General features: G+C 55.2%; 1 protein-coding gene across 1 annotated transcript in view; it reads right to left on the reverse strand.

Moving 5' to 3' along the window:
• The window catches only part of CDH22 (cadherin 22), a 55,815-nt gene that overhangs the window by 32,509 nt on the left and 775 nt on the right, over positions 1 to 22,531 (reverse strand). The window contains exons 2-3 of the mRNA XM_086623016.1: positions 17,911 to 18,205; positions 7,506 to 7,625 (exon numbers count right to left, since the gene is read on the reverse strand). Of these exons, the coding sequence (XP_086479142.1) occupies positions 7,506 to 7,625; positions 17,911 to 18,205 (415 nt within the window). The remainder of the gene's footprint in view (positions 1 to 7,505; positions 7,626 to 17,910; positions 18,206 to 22,531) is intronic.

Consider the following 22,531-nt stretch of genomic DNA (forward strand, 5'->3'; position numbering starts at 1 on the left):
TTGCTCCATCACCACGATCCACACTCCCGGCCGGCGTGCCGGTCAGAGGCAGCACAGAGCACTGCAGAATTTCTGCTGGGGAGCATCCCAACCCCTCCGCCGGAATACAGTGGGTGTTCACCCGGTAATGGGGTGAATCTAGAATTCCTCTGAACAAACCCAGGCTCTGCACTGGCTCCCTCGTTCGCCCTGGGTTTGTTCAGAGGAAGCCTTTGACCAGGAGTCCCACCCCACCTCATCCAGAGGGGCTGACAGATCACCGACAAGGGAGCAACAAATGCACCTCCCGGCACACGTCCCAGTGGGAACTGTGACCTCCTGCCCAAGAGCGGGCAGAACTGGCCTGGCACAAGCACCATCTCCCCAGGGCTGCGCAGGACTGGGATCAGCCGTCGCACTTATCGGCCTCTCCTGCCATTCCACTATGAATACAAAACCGTTATTTCTGGGCAAGCACTATCTCATTGAAATTTAAGCAATTCTGTTAATTAACGGGGTCTGAAGCCTTTTATAATGAAAATGATTCACGTCAGCACAATAGTGATGAATTGGGATGAGAGGGAAAAAGCTCATGCATTCACCAAGGCTGTAATGACTTAACTGAGCTGCTTGTAATGATATAGCTCATAATACGCCATGCAAGATGGGAGGAAAGTGCTCAGGCGCTTCCCAGAACACCTCCAAGGTCACCCGTCCCAGCAGGAACAAGTCCAGGCCATTTGGCATGTGCAGAGTGGGACAGACGAATGGCCCCAGCTGGGTTCTAGTGGCACGAGGCAGACAAACCCCTTGTCTTTGGCGGGGCTGCAGACTGTGAGCAGAAACCAGCTCCTGCCAAGATGCATGCTCTTGGTCCCGTTCGTCCTGGAAAAGTGGGGGTCTGATGCAGATGAACTGCCCCAGGCCTCCCAGAGCCCCAGCGAGATTGGCACTGAGAAAGTCACTCCCCCTGAAGTTGTATGGGCCACACCAGGCTACTACCCCAAGCGTCAGGCTGGTTTTGTCTCTTAGGATGAGGCACCATTCACCATTTCCTAGTGGCCTTGACCAGTCAGGGTCTCCAAACATACTCCACACCAGTTCCTTGAATATGGCAAGGAGCGCTGCCATAAACTCCCTCCAGCAGCAAACTTGCATGGTCCCATCTCCCAGAGCCAGGACAGCCTCTGCTCCCAAGATCTGTCCCCCAGGGACTCTGCAAAAGCAGCAGCAAGTGATGGTGGCAGACCTGTTCTCAGGGTACGGGACAGAAGAGGCAGGGACCTCCGCTGCCGTACGTAGAACATGGAAAAGTCCTTGCTATCATCTACCAAGATTAATTTTCTTTCCAGCCAGAAAAGCTGCCAAACTTTGTCCTCCTCAGACGTCACTAACAAAGCAAGAGCAACCTCCAGCTCAGACCCATCTCCCTAGCTCTTGTCAGCATCTGTTATAGCTGAACAATACAGACACATGGTGGCATACCCTCTGGTACAAGGTGCATGTGGCTTTCCAGCATGAACCAGATTAATCAGTGTAATTACCAGGCAAGGGGACACTTACAGCATCACATAAATATCGTCAGAGCTGCTCAAACAGCAGACACTCTTTGGGTGACAGAAACAAAGCAAGACAAAGCACCCAGCAGGTAACTGCCTTCCAAGAATCCCATCCTTACAGATTTTGCTCTGCTCTCAGATACTTCCAGCTCCAATGTCCACATCCTTGGAGACGCTCTGGACAAGGCACTTCCCAGCTGAGGGCAGCCAGGGGCAACAAGCTCCTTGCCACAAACTGCAAAGCCAGAAAGTCTCGGAGTAATGTACTTGGATGCATCCTCAGGAGGTCCCTGGTCCGACTACAGCCCAGAGCAGGTGGTCTTCAATGGCAGATGAGATTATTCAGGGCCACGTCCAGTCAGGTTTTGACTATCTCCAAGGATGGGAATGCCATCCAATGAAGGAGACAAGTTTTCTCTTTCTGCCATTTGTGTCTTTTTACTGTGCATGCCTGAGAAGAGCCTGGATCTGTCTTCTCTATCCCCTCCTATTTAGCTGGATAAAACAGGCTCATTCCTCCCAGCAGCTTGGTCAGTTAAAGCAAACAGATCTCTGCCTCAGCACAGCGGTGGCAAAGCATCTGCCAAATAGACTGCAGATGCCTCACCTGTGCCCACACCCGCCTGCAGGGACACAGAAATACCAATAAATCTGCCAAGACACAAGTGCTGCTTGAGGCATACATCCTGGAGGAGGTCAGCCCACGCAGATGGGGTCTTAGCGCCAAGAATCAGCACTGTATCCTCCCCACACACACAGCCCCCCTTCCTGTCCTCCAGCTCAGGACAACTCGGGAGGCAGAAGCTCCAGGCAGTCTGAGCAAGGTGCCAGGTACAAGGTTCAGGAGGTTCACGGCTCCTCTGCAAATCAAGTACAGAGCTGAGATCCAGAAATGGAAACACTATGGTTGCATCAGCAAAACCAAGCTAATCAAAGTTAATTGGCGGGGTGCAGAGTCACACAACCGTTGTGGCTGAGGGACGCTGCAAGCCTGTGTGTTTCTAATGCGGTATCTGTCACAGCAGGTGGCCAAGTCCTCTTCAAAGCAGTGTGCCCCATAGCTCCTAGGGCAGCACCCAAAGAGACAGACCCACAGCCACTGCTCAGAGAGGAGAACCCAGCAGGGGCTTGTTCCGGGCTGGACTCAGCCTTGCATGTGCCAGCGCAGAGGCAGCAGTGCCCGGGAGGGAGGTACCCGCAGGGAGCACTGACAGATGGGCCAGCACGCTTACACTGCAAACTTCCTCGGTCCCTTCTTCTAGAAGCTAAATCCCTCATCATTTAATATTAAATCCCACTGCACATTAGTAGGTACATCCTAATTTCCTCAATACAACCAAACATACAATTTGGCCCTAAACCAACTGAAATTCCTGCAGCAGTCTCTGAAAACGACTGTTAATATTGAGTCTTGCTCTTAAGAGCAATCCCCTTAAATAAGTGTGGCTGCTCTGCAGACTCTCATCACCTGTGCTCAGAGTCCCTTGTCCCTGTGCCCAGCTCTGGTGAATGAGCTTCTGGGATGGGGCACAGACCTGTATAAACTCACGAGCACACACAAACACACACATATCAATATCTGTGTTTCCAGGCACTGAGGAGCATTTTTAACAAAGTGGCAAGAGCAGCAGAGAAACACGTTCTGCCTCCCACCACCGCATCACACAAGTCCAACAGCTCATCTGCCCAATTCAGCGTGTTCCCTGCAACAGCTCCTCTCCCAGGCTATCCTCACTACCCCAGGACCGGGGCTGGGGTTGGTCTCCAAACAGGGCAATGCTGACAGGTGAGGATGAAACAACTGATGTCTGCACACAAAGAACCCTCAGCTTCATCCCAGCAGGCTGATATCTCTTGTCCTGCTCTCCCTGGCACAAGTACCTCTAAGCCCTCACCGGCTAAGTCTCCAAATCAGGAGACAGGCTCTAGAACTCAGGAGCTGTTTTAAGTAATCATAAACGCCAGACTGCGTTTCAATTAGCCTCTGAGTCCTGCCTCTTCCCTGCATACAGCAGAATGACAGATTTTAAGAACAACACCTTCCTTTCAGTAAAAAGCAAGATTCCCATGCGCCCTCCTGAACTGACAAGCTGGGCTTTTAGGAAAGCACCAGTATCATGAGGCCAAAGACGTTACCTGCTGTGATTGTTCTGTAGCAGCCAACATCGCTGCAAAGGGAGGGACAAGACTGCTGGAGCCCAGGGCACTGGTCGTGCCCCTCTTCTGGGTGTTGGGTGTTTTCCTCCTGGGGCTGTGGGCAGCGACTGCAGGCAGCAGCGGGTCTCCATCCACACCGCCAGAGATGAGAAAGGGCATTGCAAAGAACACGGGAGCAGATGCGAGGAGGCAGGCACAGCTGCCTGCCAAAGTGGACATTTGCCCCTATAAAGGGGAATAATCTGCAGATGTACAGAGTGCAGGGACATAAAGCAACGTGAAAATTTGGCCTGCAAATTTAAACGCACACCGATTTCTCCTCTCACATAAATGCACAGTGAGTCACACACTCTCTGTGCCCATCTCTGCATCCGAAAAGCGTGATTTAGAAGGATCGTGGTGAGGATGGGCTTCCTGGAGCTAGAAGAGGAACTAGCACTAAACCTCCCGGCCCGTATCCTGCTGGGCAAAGCTGCCCTTGCCAGCCTCCTGTGGCAGCCAGCAGTGGGCTGCTGCTCGGCAGTGGGGCTCTGCAGCGACCGGAGCGCTCCCACCCAGACCCAACACCCACCGCTGGCGGCAGAGGCGGCGGTTTCCCGACAGAAGAAGCAAAGCACACACGTGCCAACTGCTGTAAAGCACAGCCTCCTCCAGCACCAACAGGGCAGCCACAAAACAGTGCAACGCAGCTCACCTGTTAGAGAGAGCAGACAAAGATCAGCTGCACTCTGTCTGCAAACTCAGAATGAATTTAGGCACAAAGCCCAAATATTACTAAAGCCTGCAGGCTCTTGCAAAGAGCAAGATAGGGGATATTCACATAGCTGGCACAGAAAATCATGCCTCCAAAGTCTGTGCACACAAAGCTCCCCACTCATACACCAAAAAAGCCAGCCAGACCTTCAACACGTGCAGGGTATGTTCTAGGACCTGATTGGGGGTACTTGACACAGACCCACAGACAGTTGCAGTGTCTGAAACTTAGTTCTCAAAGCATGAGAAGTAGTAGCTGGTGTATCAGAAAGAAAGAAAAGCTCATATGCATCAGCTGTGCTTTTCTTCACCACCATTCAACACTGTGGGAACTGGAATAATTCTCCACAGCCTTGTGGACACCAGTAAATGCCATGCTGCAGCTCCCACTACTCCAGTGGGGCCATCTAGTTGCTCGTCCCCCTCCAAAAAGATGTCTGAGACACTATGGGAATTCAGGGCTTATTGAGTGGTAGGACTTGGTACAGCACAGCATCCAGACAGCTGGGAGTCTGCCTTTGAAAGGTCCATCGAATTCAAAATCCCAGCTGAATACTACAGCGAGTAACATCCAAGAACAGGAGACAAACTAAGCGACCTACACATGGTCCGTATCCTGCATCCAAGTGTGCAAACCACACTCACATATGCAACACCTATGCGATGAAGGACAGCACGAAAAGAGCTGGTTGTAAAGGCAAGGAAGGAAGAGAGAATCCATGCTGGAATGAGTCATGAGCTTTGGTGGTGTGCGAGGGAGCACGGGCATGTATGGCCCTGCGAGAAAAGGTGAAGAAGGAGGACAAAACCGAAAGGGGAAAACAAATTGTTCTTCATTAACATATATTATAAGAAATGTAACACGCCAGGGTTTTATGGTTCTTTTCATGGCCATTAATAACAATGGTGGCTCTGAGAGTTATGCTGCTCCTATGGATAATTAAATCTTATGCTCAGGGCAGAAACCAGGCCACATAGGGCAGTCAGGCCAGCATGCCCACGTGGAGCACTAAAGACCTATTCAGGTGCAGACTGGGAGCGGGATGGGATTTGCTTGGGTGGCTGTGCTGGCTCCTGGCCAGCACCAAGGAGACAAGATGAAACAACATCCTGGCCGGCACCATCAGTCCCGTACCCGCTGCCCCCAGCAGCGTGTCCCCTCGGGCCAGTGCTGGCAGCGGGGCACACAGCTCGCACCGGGCATGAGGCTGTAGGCAGTGCAGGACAGACTGCAGCCGCGTCTTAAGCAGCTGACGGGCAGAGTTGCGCACCACATTCCCAAAGCCCGGGCGAGGCAGCTACAAAAGGCTGTTTGCAGTTCAGACATCACCAGAGCCAGCCCCAGAACCTGCTTTACCAGTCAGACATTCTGGAAACAGACATGCTCAAGAGGGCCGGGCACTCTTCTGCAGACTGTCAGCAGTTTTGCTTTTATGAATCACAAGCAAGCAGAACAGTAAGTCAGCCCCTCCAGTGTATGAAACAGCCAGCCTTGAGAATTAAGATAAGAGAAGTCAAGGAATCAAGAAGCTTGGATTCCCAGAGTGACATTAATTCTCACCACAGTTCCACAGGGCACGTTTTAGTTTACGCCTTAATACAGAGCATTAATGTTGCTGCAGGAAGCTGAGCCTCTGCACGTCCCGGCTTGTGCACGTCGCTCCCAGAGGCGCCTCTTCCTTCCCGCAGCCGGGCTCCCCCTTGCATGAAGCCGTCTCGGACTAACAGGATCTCACACGCACCTGAATTCTCAGTGTTTAGCCCACTGTTCATCCATCTCCGCCTTCGCCCCCCTGCCCCTAAAACAAAGCAAACCTGAGAGGGAAGACAGCCCAGGTGCCGCAGCTTCTGGGCCAGGAGTGGGTTCGGTCCCGGGCTGCTTTGCGTGCCCTTCCCCGCACCAGCCTCTGCCCAGACAATGGCGATTTCTGCTCAGGTGTGCTCCAGAGCTACTATATCTGAGCCTTCCTGCGGTGGCACAGCCAGGGCCGGTGGCACAGGCAGGGCACAGCCTGGCTCGCCCATGCGCACCAGACGGGTTTTCAGGAGGGATGCAGTTTCACACGGATGCAGAGGCTCAGGCACACACACCTTCCATACACCCTCCTCACGCCAGAGCCTCCAAACAAATGTCACTGACTCACATGAAAACAGCCTTAGAAAGTATCTGTTAGCACAGACGTGGGGCAGCCTGGCAGAGACTTGGCACTTCAGCCCAGGGCTGATCTCAGCCCGTGTCACTGCAGTTTGGCAATGGGGGGGCTCTGCTGTCCAGCTTTCCGACAAGAGCTGCAGCTACCCAGCCTTCTTGTCCTTTGCCAATTTTTCATTAAACTGTGGGTACTTTACTGCAAGCTTTGTGCCTTAAATACCTCTTATTAGCATTTGAGTGTCTTCCCTCCTTAGAAAGATTGCAAGGCTCCCATTAAGGGTAATGAGAGTCACACTCCTGGGAGGCAAGGAGAATATATACCCCAACGTCTCCTGGTTATGGTCTACTCTAACCGGTATGTCAGAGCATCATCTGCTAGGGATTTATTACAGCGGCATTTTACAACAGGCTCTATTATAAGTTATTAAGGAATGGAGCAACTTCTACAGTATTTCATTAAATATTAATAGAACATTTATAAACCGATCCTTAATTTAAAGTGTTACCTTTAATCAAAGCCCTGGTGATAACAATGCAGCCTTTGGTAAGGCCCCTCTGGTAGTACTTAAACCTTTCACATGGAGATTTTATGCGCCTGCGGTGCACTGCTGCGTTGGGCATGGGGCACCCAGGCAGAGTGCTCCCGGCTGGCAGCGGCAGGGCTTGCTCCACGCTGCTGCCTGCTGCACGCACGACAGAGTGCCAGGCAGCAGCCTGTGGGCTGTCGAGCCTCCTCGCCAACACCCAGCAATGCCCATGGCACTGGTACCCCGTGCCAATGGCCGGCATGGAGGTGCGGGCCAGCCGGCACACCGCGGAGCACGGATCGGGTGCAGGACGCATGGCCATGGCCTGGTCCCCTGACCCCCACACAGACTGCCCCAGCCCAGCTGGGTGCTCCTCACCTGTTTTACTGTCCACAGTAAAGTGCTGCTCACCCTCCAACACACTGTAGACTACCCGGGCACTGCTCCCGTATGTGGGGTCATCAGCATCAGATGCCATCACCTGCATCACAGAGGTGCCTGCAGCGGGGACAAGGAGGAAAACAAAAAGTCAGGGAGGAGATGAGAAGAGCATTGCAAACCTGAAGGCAAAGGGTTGGCAGAGCGGGAGAGCAGAGGCCAACACTGATCACTCCACACGCTGACGGACACGAGAACAGTCGGGTGCAGATGCAGCATCGCCTCCCCACGAATGCCCGGGAGCCAGGACTGCAGACACCGCCGCAAACACCCATTTTGTCCCACAGAGCAGCAGGAGGGACCGGATCCCGGGCCACCGCGGGGCTGCTGCCCAGGCAGGACCTGCTCTCCAGGAGATGGCTGGGCTGAACGGCTGGGAGCTTTTCTCCCAGCAGGCTCCTGCTGGATCACCTGGGAAGAAGCTGGGGACGAGATGTTGTCACCACAGTTGCCCCTTTCCTGTGAGCACTGAGCAACACAGTCACCTCCAGCCCGCAGAGGGACCCCCCAGCCAGGGCCTGATCCCACTGCAGCACCACATCTCTGCAGCACTGACCTGCAAAGGGACGACAGCCATGGCAGAGGAAAGGCTTTCGCTTGCCCAGAGCCAGACATGGCACCGCCTCCTCATGCTTTACACGTAGCAGGGCAGGAGGGCTACAAATCGGATAAAAGTCCATCAGATGTCTGCAATTAAGTTATTGATTTTCAATGCTGCCTCATTAGACTGGGTGCTTCATTCCAACTGTCCCTGTGATGGCTTTAAATTCAACATCATGTTCAATTTGACAGAAGCAGGACCTAGGACATGAGAATGGGGCCAGGAGTAAAGGGGCTGAGATCTACAGAGACAAGGGAAGGGAGGAAGGAGGGGAAGCCTAGCCTCATCCTACCTACAGACACCTCTGAGAAAGGAGATGGTGTGACCGAAGATCTGTGAGGACGGGCCACCCTGTTCCACCTCTAGCACCAGGCTCAGAGCATCCCTGCCCCAGAGGTCGAGCACTGGCACCAGTCACCTCTCTGGTGAGATGAGGTGCGGGATGGGGAGAAGAGCCCTGAGCTGCTCACAGGAAAGATCAAAGCAACTGGGGAAACTCCCTGCTGCAGGACACTACCAGGGCCAATAGCTGACAAGGCTGGCAGAGAGGCTGGTAATTTATAACGGACAAGATCCCCCAGCAATGACTGCATTTGAAAGGCAGGTTTTCCTCCAGAGATGACTCCAGGGCACAAGATCAACCCAAACTGAAGGGACCACAAGAGAGCACGTCACAGCTCACACTGCTGTATCCAGCGGCTCTGCTCTGCCTCACGCACCATTTCGTGTTCCTGTGCCACAGCTGAAGACCAGGGGTACCACACTCTGGCCCAGAAACTCTTCTCTTCTGCAGTGCATCCATCCATATGTCACAGAGACAATCTCACAGGTCCGACTTGGCTAGACCCATGTCATGAATAACCCAGAGATAGGCAGGAGATGAGACAGCGGAGATGGCAATGCCGCTGCGAGCAGCTGGGATGCACACATTCCCCCAGTCCAGTTCACTTCTGATCTCCTGCAAAGGGTGTTCACTGAAGAAAACGAACAGTTACCATGGTTGCTTTTCATTCTCCCTGGCGATCTTCTCAGGGCTGCAGCTCTGCTGATAACACGAGAATCCCCCTCATCAGTCTTCAGCAACAAGCTAGTTCGAGCCGACTTATTTATGCTTTGCTGTCTCCAGTGAAGTTATGGTGCATCCCTGACAGGCACATCCAGATTACGCCACGGCAACACTAACCCTGCCTTGCCAACAACCGTTCAAGAAATACTATTGCTGCATTTCCTTGAAAGGGTCTGTCCTGCCTCCTCCCCCCGCCTGCCATCACACAACTCTCACCAGCTCCGAGCCAAGGCAGGTCACCCCACACCAGCACCCGCACTGCACATCCTGGTATGGTCCCTCGGGAAGCTTCTGATCAGAAAGATGAGAAGGAATCGGAGAAGGGAAAGTATGTGGCCCTGGGGTCTCCAAGCAGCCCTCTCCCAGCTGCAGTAGAGAAGCCCTGCTAGGGATGCCCAAGTCTGAGAATCACATAGAACAGCACCTGCCCCTGGCAGCAGGTAGGGCTCCTTCTGCACCAGCCTGGCAGCAACCAGCTGAGGGCATGTGCCCAGTGTGCACAGGCAGCACCCACTTCTGCACCCGCACCCTGTAGGAGCCACCATCATCACAGGCAGAACCTGTTGACCTTGCACAAACGTCCCACACTCCAAGAATGACTCGCTCTTGCCTGGGCACCTCAGAAGCAAAGGGTCGGGGGATCCAAAACTCACGTACATGAGCCCATCAGTTATTCGCTTGCATCTGCCCTGTATACAGTATTACCTGCGTCAGGACTGCGTGCGTGCGGGCAGTGCCAGTGCCCCAAGGACTATGCCACAGCCCTCTGCCCCAGCCATCTCAGTGCTGTCACCTCACAGGTGCCCCCCCAGTGATCACTAAAGAGGGGGGCTGGCGCCACTGAAAGTTTGCATTAGGCTCTGCATCTCATGTGCTTCTCCCCAGATGCTTCACTCAACTGCATCATTCACTGACTAATCCATCCCATCAGACCAACAGCTATACTCCTTCTTTTCCAGTATGTACCCGAACATTGCAAAACTGCACCAGTGCCAGCGTTCAATGGGAAGGCAGGATCCGCGCCCACCCAGAGCGGCATTTGTTTCTCCATGGTAAGCTGTGCCCTGGACAAGACAGGCGGGTTGCTGCTCTCCATTTTCCAACGCCAGCACAGAAAACTGCTGGCCCCTGGGGCTGCCTCTGGCTGCTGGGTGCTCCCAAGCGTGGGAGCAGCAGGGCTGCAGGGTGGCAGAGCCAGGCTGCGGGTCCCAGGCGTGAGCCCCGTGTTTGGCACCAGCACCTTCCACTCCAGTGTGAGGGGAATCCAAGCAGCACCAGGCACGTTGCAGGAAGGCACCTTCAGCTCAGAGGCAGCAGGATCATGGCATGCTGCCTTTAGGCTGAAGCCAGCAACCCTGAAGGTGATGAAGGCTCTCACAGCATCTCATCAACAGATGAGCAACGACAGGCAGGTAGGGAACGTTAATCCCACTTTGCGCCCTGACTTCTCACCTGCGAAGATGCAATGCAGACTGCTCAAGGCCACCTACAAGATATCAGGAATCTAGGAGTCCAACTTTCCAGCATCGTCTCCTAACCCCCACTTAACACTTTTCCACCCTTCTCTCCCCCTCTTTTTCAATCTGAAGAACAAAGGTCTTGAATTCCAGTTTAACTTGATCCCTTCCTCCCTGGAGAGACAAGCCCACCCCTGCGCTGAAGTTATTCCCTGCTCTCCAGGCATAGCACTGCCGACAGCAAGTACAGCATGTATGACTTTTATTTAGTTTTCTGGCACGTGCCTTAGTCATAAAAGATAGGATAAATAAAATCCAAACATCCATCACGTACTGTATAACCCACCTCCTGTAACCAGGAAGCCTGAACTCATATCCAGAGAGATAATTAGACACATAAAACGACATAAAGACCTCGGTTCCTCCCCTGGCCAGCTCACCCCACGGAACCAGAGGAAACCAATAATTTTACACAAAAATTAACATGTCAGAGTCCCTCTCTTACTCTCCTGCTGCAAAGGTGCAATCCGGCACAGCAGATCAAACAAATTGTGTTTCCCTCCAGAGGAAAGGGGGGCCCAGACTCACACTTCCAGAGCAATCCTCCCCCACTGCCCGCGGGGCTGGGTGCGGGAACGGGCACGGACCCTGGCTGCCAGCCATCCTCCGGCTCCACCAGCCCTGCCTGGGCTGTCCCCATTCTGCACCCCGAGCCATCCTGGAGAGCTGCCTAGGACGTCAGCCAGCCCTCGACTCCACAAGGAGATGGATCGCGTCTCTGCCATGCTCAGCGGGGAGCCGGGATCGGCAGTGCAGAGAGGGGCTGCCAGCACCCAGCCCCGAAAGGTGCCTGGCGATGCCCCCGGAATCAGCCGCTCCTCTACCCGGCCCCTTCCCCTGCGGCCGTGGCACAGAGCTCAGCCCCGCCGAGCTGCCGAGGCCGGCATGGCAAATGGCGGCATAGACCCCGGCGCCTTGGCTCGGACGGACGGGGCTCTGCAGAGCACCTCTGAATACTAACGCAGACCTGTCCCAGCATCCATCACCACCTTCCTGCAGGACCTCGAGCCTCTGGGGCCAGTTCCAGTGATCTGGGAGGTGCCATCTGCCTGCGTGCAGAAGGCCAACAGCTCCAGACCACTTACTATGCCGCTCACTCCAAACACGTTTAGCCAAAATAAATGTTGACAGGCAAGCTCCAAACACATCCAAGAGTAAAGAGGCCCTGCACTGAATCCACAAGCAAGCTGATGGGACCTGTCACTGCCCCAGAGGCAGAAGAACAGCTGGGCTCCAGGCCTGCAAAGAGGTACACAGGTAGCAGGAAAAGACAATACTTGCTAAATTTGACTGTCCCTCCTCACGGCAGCCGTCGCTCCGTCCCTGGTGTGGGCAGGAGCCTCCGGCCGCTCTGCACACCGGCTCTGGGGCTGCAGCCTGCACCTCTGGCTCAGACCGAGCCCAAAGCACAGCTCCATCCACGCTTAAGAGCACCTTTTTGTGCAGATCCAGGTAGCTCCGGGCCAGCACATGGTCTGCAGAACATAAAGCACCCTGAGAGGAGTGCTTTGTCATGCAGAGCCACATGCTCTGGAGCGATGCCAGAGTGCAGCACTCTCATCTCAGGGACCTGCTTGCTTCGGGGGCAGGGGACAGCTGAGATTTTATAAACAGTGCAATTTACAGCTTTCATCTTGCACCAACACGTGCAACGGCTGCTGCACCACGGAAACAAGCAGGCAGGACATCAGGGAAGAAAATAAACCGGAGCTTCAAAATCACTGGAGCAGAAGTGAGTTTCTTACAATCTCAGGAACATCCTGACCTGGTTGGAAGCCAAATCTGTCCCAGCTGAGACTCAGTGCAAAGCCCTCACGCCCTGCAGGACAAGCCTGAGGGAGCTAACCTGGCTGTGCTACAACCCCTCCAACAACCAGCTACGGGAACATCCTTTGGGGCGTCTGGCCAGAGAAAATCAGTGCACAAGACACCCAGCCCCTGGCACCAAGCAGGTTAATGAGGTGCCTTGGGAAGCAAATCAAAGTATCAAGCTGAGGGGGCACATGTTCCTTGCAGATTGGATGAGTGGGTGTAGTGGTGCTCAGATGTGCAGGGCAGAGGGCTCAGCGCTTGCACCGCGACCACGAGCACGGTGCAGAAGGGGCAGGGGCAGTCTCACTGAGCACCAACAGGCAGGGCAAGCCCCAGCTTCCACCTACTTGCTGCCCCAGCAGCTTCCAGATGCACACAAGAGTTTTGAGCACTTTCTATCAAGGAAAAAGAAAAGATCAGACTGCCTGCAAGTGTTTTGGCTGCATGTTAAACCAAGTATTTTTCTCTGCTTCCAGCGTGGAGATTAAACAATTTCTCTTCACAATAATCACTTCTGCATTCAGCCAGCTTTGCGCTAGAGTCAGGGCTTGACCCCAAGTTTCTGTCTGTTCAGCCAAATCGTCTCTAATCTGGACTTTGTGCTACATAGAGAAATAAGGAGAGCAAAATGCACCGAGGAAAGAGTGATGTTTTGATGAAAGGACGCATATTTCCTAGCATGTCCGTCACTCCAGGCTCTGCACACTGCCCAAACAGCCCAGAAGTGAGCTCTGGGCTGCAACAGCCCCTCTGTGCAACCATGCTGTCTTGCAGGAAGCAGCACGGATGTGGGCTCACGCCTGCGTGCGGCAGACAGCTGTTAAGCACACCCCGGGGAGCTCAGGATGGGAACCCAAAACACAGCTAATTTTAGCATCTCCTGTTACAAGGAGAAGCTCCTGCAGTGCCCAGGCAGTTGGCTGGGTCCCATCCTACCTTCTTCTGCAGTTGCAGGTCTCTTCCTTTAGTAACAGGCTCTGCTCGACTCAGGCGCTTGGAGTGATCCGCACTGGTGCCCACGCAGGGGCCCAGCCTCAGGCACCGGCACAGAGCCCGCAAGCTCCCGGCCCAGTTTCTTCTTGAGGTGATGCACAGCAGCGGGGCTGCAACGGGGCTGGAGCTCAGGCCTCGTGCTGTGGACAGGCTGCTCCTCGGCTAGCCCACGTGCACGCACGGCACCCGGCGGCGGGCACAGGAGTTAGTGACGTGCTCCCAGGCAGCACCTCCAGCCTCTGCTCTCCTCTGCCCGGGGGACCTGGTGCACTGCCTGCAACAGCTGCTGCCAGCCCCGGGGCAGGACACGGCCCTGCTACGGCTAAGCAGGGAGAGCGCTCTGCCTGGCGGCAGCTCCAGCCACCCCCTGCAGCCTCACGCAGCACCGGGTCAAGACCTGCCTCTACACCCGGCAGCCGCGTTCCATGGCTCTGTGCTCTGCTGTCTGCAAAACGGTCCCCAGCGGCTGCGCTGTTTCTCCTGATGCCCCAGCAGCCCCAGAGCAGAGCAGGTTTCTAGAGATAAGTCACTTGAAGCCTGCTCTTGCAGCTCGTCCTGCCATGTCAAGGGGACCCAGGTAAAACTGTTGGGTCAGCTTCCATTCTGGATGTGCTTCCTCCACGTGCAGGAGCTCAGTGCAGCCTCAGGTCTGCGCTCGGTGCGTAGAAAACACCGACTTCTCCAGGGACATGGCACATGCTCAGCCTGGCTCCAGGGGCTGGGGTTAGCTTCCAGCACCACCTCTGCCCCTTACAAATCCTGGACTCTGGCCTTACCTTCCTGACTATCCTGCACCTGCCATTTCTGATCCATCAGACAGCAACAGCAACCCCTTTTCCTTTCCCTTTGCAGAGGTTTACAGTGAGACTGAATGAGCTCATGGGAGATGGACACTGAAGTTGACTAAATCCATGGAAACCACCCACAGCTGAAGAAATCCCCCAGCTGAAACTGGCTGCTGGCTGGGAGAGTATTAAGAGCAGCACCACACACGCTGTGTGGGCTCTTCCTCCTCCTCCATAAGCATCCGCTTTGGCCACTGTCAAGATGAGATTCTGGAACAAAGAGGCCTTTAGCCCACCCTGACTTAGTCTCACTGTCCTGAGCAGCAGATAACGCTGTCACTGTTAAGAAGTGACCTGCAGAGCAGGGGCAGGTGTGTGCAAAGCATCCTGGCCACTCTGTGAGAGTTTGTGCAGTTCTCCCATTCATTATTCCCTCTTTGACACTAGGAAATCAAATGACTTTCCCTCCCAATTAGTACTCCTTCATTATGCAAATAATGTCCTTTGATCTGCTCCTGCTGTCACAGAGCAGATCTGACCGTATTTGTTTTATTCCTCTTTATGCCCCAGGAAGGTTCCCACCTCTGGGACTGTGCTTTTGGCAGGGAATGGGGAGCTGCAGCTGGGAGCTGCCATGAGCGAGAAGAAAACCCACTCACTTGGGCAGCCCCAGGCACAAACCCCAGCAAGGTCTGGGCAGGTGGGAGCACAAGAGGAGGAAGAAGGGGGTCACCTGCACTTTCCAGGCTGGGCCGCAGAGCAAAAGCTGTCAGAGCAGCAGGACTGCAAAGGAACCGCTCCCTACAAACCAGCTCCAAGATGGAGAGTAGCCGGGTCCCCCAGGGCGTCCCCATCCCAGCCCCTTCCCCAGCAGGGAGCACAGCTGAACCAGAAACACTGGTGATCTGGGAAAACATCTGGACTCAAAGGGAGCTGAGACCAGGCATGTTCACCAGCAGGCCCCCAGGCTTTGACCTTGATCTTGATGCACTAAGAGCCCATCCAAGCTCTCACTACGCTGCTCAGCCGTCCCACCCCTGCTTGGCCAGTACAGAGGATCACTCTGTGAAAACACCCCTCAGGTCCAGGGGAGATTATCTGTTCAGCTCAGAGACAGCAAACACCACTGCCGATACCAATACTGACCACAAACAAAGCCCCGATCACAGCTGCACCAGGCCCCAATGCCACAGGAGCTGTTTACCTCCCTGCCCAGGCAGCATGCCCTGTCCTGCATCCTCAGCCCTGCCTGCAGCAGCCGGAGCACCGGGTCCACGACTGGCCCCATCTCCCTGTGTCCACACCAGGGCCATGGCATAGCAGCAGGGCAGCTGCTGAGCCCCAGAGGGGTGAGCAGAAAGCTTCTTCTCGGGCTTGCTGGTTTGTACTTTCACAGGATGCGTCCCTCCTGTCTGTCGTGCCACCTGTTCCCAGGCACAGCACTGGTAAGCCAAGGAAGAACCGCGAGGGAGCTGAGGACTTGCAGCAGCAGCACGTGGGCACCCTCCAGCTCCTCTTCACAGTGCCAGGGACCACACAGCAGCACCACTGGAAGATGCTGTGTGAAGCTCTCCCCCCCCATTAGCTGGGCCATCTCCAGGGCCAGGCTGCTACGGAGGAGCCCTTATGCTCCCAGAGATGGCCAGGCTGCAGAAAGCTCCCAGGTTGTCGCAGACAGACATTAGCCTGGGAAGCAGAACAGGCTCTTGGCTCCAGCTCCCCTCGCTGAGCATGCAGCTTGGAAGCACAGCCCACGCCGTTCACAGCACTTCTCTTTACTTTTAACTTCTGAGTATTTTAATTTGCAGGAATCGCCTCCTTTCATGTTGTGAAACCGTGTTTCTTTCTCCCTCTGATCTCCAATTTTGCATAGAAACTGTCTCCTTTGATATGTCTTGTTCACATCAGTCTGATCAGGCAGCTCCATAATTGTTAGTGATTTTCAAAGAACTGGGATCCTTGTCTTAAAACTCAGAGTCAAGAATTCCTTCCTTCTTAAATGTTGTTCAAGAAAAATAGATTAATTTAAATTCTTTCTTCCCTTTGGGAACAGGATGCCGCCTGCTTTGCTGCCCACATGCCATCTTTCATTTCTCCAGGAGCACATGGCTGTAGTTCAAGGGGTCACTCTCTGACTTGAGAAAGGATTTGCGCAGGTAAACGGAAGAGGAAGGAGAGCTTGAGATGCCTCAGGAGAGCCTGTTCTCCATCCATCAACCAAAATCCAGGCAGCAGCAGCTCCTCTGGTGTGGGCAATTCCTGCACATCTACCTGCCGCAAGCCACGCAGCAGTCTCACAATTTGCTGCACATTAACCACGAGAGCCAGAGCTCCACTGACGCAGCACAGACCCAAGCACCATGCCCTGCGCTCTGCTTCCAGGCCGCCTTCTCAGCCAGACCTTCCCACACGAGCACAGCAGGACACAGCAGTTCGCTGACCCGTGAGCCCCCAGGGCTCGGCCCTGGACCCCGGCGCTTCCCCTCCCGGGGCTCGCTGCCATCCGGGCACGGACACTCTCCCCATTGCTGACAGCACTGGGGACCTGCCTCATCTTTGATGGCAGTCACCCCTCTGCCTGGATGCAGCCTCTGGAGCACAGTGATGTACAGTTCCCTGCCCACGGCCACACCAGCACGTGCAGTCTGCTACACGGTCCAGGTAGTCAACGGGGAACAACAGACAGCCCGAGGCAGGTGGGGAACGGTGCGACGTTCCGGGCAGTGCACCACGCCGTCCGCTCTCCCTGGGCTCCAGCCGTGCTCAGCAGCACGGGAACCTGGCACCGGGCCAGCATGGGGTGCAGGGCAGCAACGCTGCAGCTCATGCATCACCTCCCTGCACCCCTCCTGACACTGCGGCGACCATGAAGCTCACTGCCCTCCGCCATCCCTGGGGACCGGGCTCACACGGCCTCATGGCACACGTCCCAACTTGGCCGCGGGCTTATCACCAAAGGACTCAGAAGATGCCTGGTGGCAAGGGGATGGACGGGCTAACCGTAACATGGGGACACGAGTTCCTCAATCTCCCAAAAATGCCCGGTCCCTTGGACGACGGCCAGAAGCAGGTGAGGGGGTTCAGTGGTGCCACGCGGGGACGCACGAGGGGACGGCTGCGCAGCTGCGGGTCTCCGGAGAGCAGCAAAGCAGCACTGGGAGGACGGGGCACGGGCAGGCAGAGAGGGAGAAGCAGCACTCAGGCTCATCTGCACCGCGGGCACCAGGAGCCCCTCGGCACGCAGGGGCTCAGTCCGCCCCCCGCCAGTCTTTGGCAGTGAGGGGGGCTGTGCAAAATCCGGCGAAGGCCCAGCAGCAGCTGGCACCGCCATGACCTGTCCCCAGGGCACAGCTTAGGGCTGAGAGTGAGTGCTCAGCCGCCGGCTGGCAATCAGCTCAGAGGATTTATTCTCTTGTTTTCCTTAAGCCACCTTATTTATTTTTCCCTTTTGGCTCCCAGCTCTGGTCTCAGCTGGAATCCCTGGGACTTCAGGCGGTTTTGCGGGGTACAGCGGGCGCATGGTTTGACGGGCGGGTTTCCCAACCCACCTCCTCCCACCCAGGAGACCTACCGATGGGGGACAGCTCGGCCACGCTGCCGATGTAGGGCCCCTCCAGGAAGCGTGGCTCACTGTCGTTGATGTCCTGCACCTTGATGATGAACTCCGACTCGGGCTCCAGCAGCTGGTCCGTCTGCCGGTCGCGGGCCTGAGCCCGCAGTGTGTAGAAGGTTTTCTGCTCCCGGTCCAGGCGCTCGGTGGCGTGGATGTCACCTGTGATCTCATCAATGAGGAAGATTGTTCCTGCGCCCTCCCCGGAGATAGTGTACTTGATGGAGCCGTCCCCTTCATCCGAGTCTGAGTGGATCTGCCAGGGAAAGAGGGAGAGGGTGGGAGCAGGCTGGGGCCATGCTTGTGCCCCTAAAGCTGCTACCGCACGGTGAGGAGCAGTGTGTGCCCACGGTCCCTGCATGATACCCGTCTGCTCCCTCTGCTCCTGCTGCTGCTGAACAGCAGCACAGAGCACCACCGAGCAATGTCTGTGCATGGAGGAAGGCCCAATAAACTGGAACTTCAGTCCTGCCTATGCCACCATACACTTGGCGCATCACGGATCCTGCCAGTACCCACCCACACCACAAACCACAGCACAAACCCCACCACTACGAGGCTGGGAGATGCTGGAAAAGGGAAGGACAACTTAACACACTCCAGAAAGAGAAGCTTCCCTGTGGGCAAGGACCTAGGACATCGTCAGTGTAGGATCACCTCTCCCACAGCAGACCGCTCACCACCAGCACCTGTTCCCATCTGCCCACAGCCCATCGTCATCTGCAGCTCTGCTCCAGCCACAGTTGCCCTCCGTTTCCCAGGCAGTCGGTGCCAACACGTCCCCCTGCCTGAGAGCTCACGTGCTCGCTGCACATCCGTACTCATGGCTCACACGGCAAGGCAGCGGGGTGTCAGCCCCCCCAACATCCCACCCAGAGCACCCACCCGAGCAAAGTCTGCAGGAGAACGTGGCAAATCTGGTGTTCAGGATAGGAACAGGCCCTGGGGAAGATGCTTTTGTAGCCAATCCCCGCTTCGTTTTCTAATTAAGACAACGTTTGAAATTAGGAAAAGAAAGGGTAAACAGCAGCTCCCCACGGACCAGGAGCTGACTGGAATCCAGGCCAGACGTCCAGAGATAATTTTATTGGTGGCATTAAACTGAGTTATGAGGTTTTTACAATCCAGCCACTTATGAGAAATCTATTAACAGTAACTGGACAGGCAGAATGCGTCTTGACAGAGAGCAGCATGGGCACTAATTGGGACAATCCATAACAGGACAGGCCCCTGGAAAGGTTTCATCAGCTGCTTTCAGTTGCTTCCTACAATTTCTGCTTAGAATCAGCAAAGTCGTGTCCCCCTCCCAAAAAAAAAAAAGGAAAAAAGCCGTCCATTAATCGGCTAATGAAATATGAAAATGTTTATGGGCCATTCAATCTTTCAAACTGCAGTTCTATAATCCACCTTTCAGACATACAGCTCTACCAGCAAGAATTTATACCAGAGCTGCCTCTTTTTTATGCCTTCATTATATTTGTCTTGTTAGATACAGTTTATATATTTATTTCAAGAGTGAGGGGCCCACGCGTTAGACAATTCAATGCATTTTACACAACATTCACGTATTACTGCCCATGTTGAAACATCTCCCAAGGCTTGCCTGGGAAGGAGACCTCCGCTCAGACGGCAAACAGGGCTGAGAGCCCAGCAGTGCTCCGGGACCACCGTGGCAGCAGGGCCACAGACCCGCTGAGGCAGCACCTCTGGGAAAGCGCCCACAGGGACGGTCTGCTCTGGTCTGCAGGAGTGGTCATCCTGCCCTGCGATTCTGCCCTGGTCTGCAGGAGCATCCTGCCCTGCAGGAGCATCCTGCCCTGCGATCCTCCCCTGGTCTGCAGGAGCATCCTGCCCTGCGATCCTGCCCTGGTCTGCAGGAGCATCCTGCCCTGCAGGAGCATCCTGCCCTGGCCATCCCCGCCGGCTGCCGGGGAACTTGCTGCCCCTCCGCTGCCCAGTGCTCTCCCTCATGTTCACTACTGCTCCACTGGAGGTTCAGCTTTCCTGAAAGAAAAAGGTGCACCTGGTACGTACAGGCGCATTTTTCTGCTGAACACCAGGCTCAGAATTAATAATTAAGCTGGAGATAAACCACTCAGCACCTCTTCCCAGAACCACACTGAGCTCTCAGCAATTCCTCGTTACATATTTGCTCATTGCTGACTGCTCGGAGCAGACACCAGCATCCTGGCAAACTGGGACGCCAGGAAGAAAAATGGAGCCTGAGCTCAAGGGGCTGTAATGATTGATTTACAAGGGAAGATTAAAAGAGCTAAATCTGTGCTGCTTGACTAAACAGCAAGTGCTGGGGGAGGGCCGGCTCGCAGGCGGCAGACATCCGAGCGGAGATGCCGCGAGCCCGGTCCACGCCCCAGGGATGCTCCCTCCTGCCTGGCATTGCTGCAGGAGCAGAGGGAACCCTCCAGCCAAGAAGAAGGGGGTGTGGAGCAGCCGAGCCACCCGGAAGGTGGACAAAAGGCTGATCTGGTCAGTTAAACAGGAAAATAAGTTTCCTTGTCCTAAAAGGCTACAACCAGGAATCTTACAAAGCTGTTAACTACTCACTAATAATTAAATCAAAATTAAATGTGAACAGAGGTGCACATTCCTTATTAAAAGCGATTAAATGGAAAGCACAGATACACAAATAAAAAATGACTCTGGGGCTGGGAAAGAAAGAAAATCAAATAAAAACTAGCCCGTAATAAAGGCGCACTCTGTTTGCTCCAACTCATAAAGCCCGAGTTCATCAATTTTCTTTAAATATTAGCAACTTAATTAAATCTGCTTTCTTCCCTTTAATCCTCTCCTCTATCTAAAATAGATCTGTCCACATGCAGAAGTTTGTAACTAGTGCTGACCCCATAATTCTATTTAAAAAAACCCAAAGAAATCCACATCAAACTGACAGCAGCCTCAGGGGAAATTACAGTTCAGAAGAAGGATTAGTTGGAGAACCCAGATTTTATGGAAACAGTATCGGCCCTTCAAAAAGCACACACAGGTGTGCAAAAAGTGCCCACGGAGGGCAAGTGCCCGCTACACCACAGGCAGCCGCAGGTCCCCCGCGCAGGAGGGCTCCCAGACTCCGCGCTGCGCCAGGAGGGCACACTGCCCCAGGAAACCGGGGGCCATCCAGGCCCTGGCCGCCCCAGGCGGGCACCCCAGCTGCTCCCAGCCCCAGGGCAAAGCCCAGCTCTGGGCTGCTCTGACCTCAGGAGCAATATTCACTGGGAACGGGCTCCAGCGCAGGCTGGCTGCTCATCCTGAGCAGGGCGGGTGACACGGTGAGTGATGTGGAAAGGAGCTGTAAAATGGGTTAGTTGCAGGTTCCTGGGCTCATTCTGGAGATGAGGTGGTTGCTAGGCTACCTATGGAGTTTGACAGGGCCTGATGCTTCCAGTCGCTTCCCGGGGGAGCTGTGAATTAGTGGTAACTGCACCGAGCGTTGTGTCGGAGGAGTGTGGCTCTCGAGTGCCTGCCGAAACAGACACAAATCACCGCTGAAACCCCAGCTGGCCCCTAGCCAACAAGCCCATTTTGAAGCCTCCTCCAGACTCATGGCCAGACGGCTGAGGCCATCAGACAGCGCTGCTGCACGGGCCCTTGGGCACTTCCCTTGGAGGAGCGCATGCTCCAGCAGGGCAGCTCTGGCTGGCTCACAGCATGCTCTTCTGATGGTCCCAACGCTGGCACTGCCTTCATCCATACACACATCCTCCCAACACATGGGAGCCACAGGGCAGGTTCTCCACAGCTCCCAGAGAAGGACAAAGCCCAGGAAGCCCAAGGCAGAATGCTCCTTAGCCTCAGGACAGCAGGAGCTGAGGGAGCAGAGGTCCACATCCAGCCTCCCTGCACTCCGGGAGGTCAAACGCTGGAGACGCAGCGAGTTCCCAAGAACAGACCCGGCCCTGCCTAGCCCGGCACCAGTACCTGCCCGCAGCTCCAACTCTGCTGGCACTCCTCTCCGCAAGAGCCGCGACCGCACGACTAGCCACCCCCGCGCAGAGAAGGGAGACTGCCGGAGGGAGAGCAGGGCTCCTCCAGCGCGGGGAGACCGGCGCACTGCAGTGACCGCTGTCCCACCTGTGCGCAGCAGAGCAGGAGGCATTTCCTGCAGCGAGCCCGAAACCTCCCCGCGCCTCTCCCTGGGAGTTCATCAGTGCCACAGCCTGTGCGAAGCCCAGCCAGGGTCTGGCCCTGGGAGTGGCACAGGAATGCAGCGCAGCTCCCAGCTGGCACCCGGGAGCACCCACAGTACAGCCCTGATGGGCACAGCTCCTGGAAAGCTCCAGAAAAGCTCTGTCTCCAGTGCTGGCACTCAAGGGCCCTCCAAGCCCCGCACACCCACGCCAAGCACCGTCCACACCACGCTGTTCCAGCCAGCCTGAGATACGCACATCCTGCAACAACCTCACTCTGGTCATGAAGAGCAGCAGAATTTCTGTGCCACAATTAGAGAGGGACATCTCCTCTGCCAGCCCCTGCCTGCAGAGACAGCTCGCTCAGTGACAGCCCCCGCGGCTCCAGCAGAGCCTGGTCCTTCCAGGACCAGGAGGGAGCCACAAAACAAAACCCA

Source organism: Tauraco erythrolophus, chromosome 18, assembly GCF_009769465.1.
Source record: "Tauraco erythrolophus isolate bTauEry1 chromosome 18, bTauEry1.pri, whole genome shotgun sequence".
In the NCBI taxonomy this organism is placed as follows: Eukaryota; Metazoa; Chordata; class Aves; order Musophagiformes; family Musophagidae; genus Tauraco; species Tauraco erythrolophus.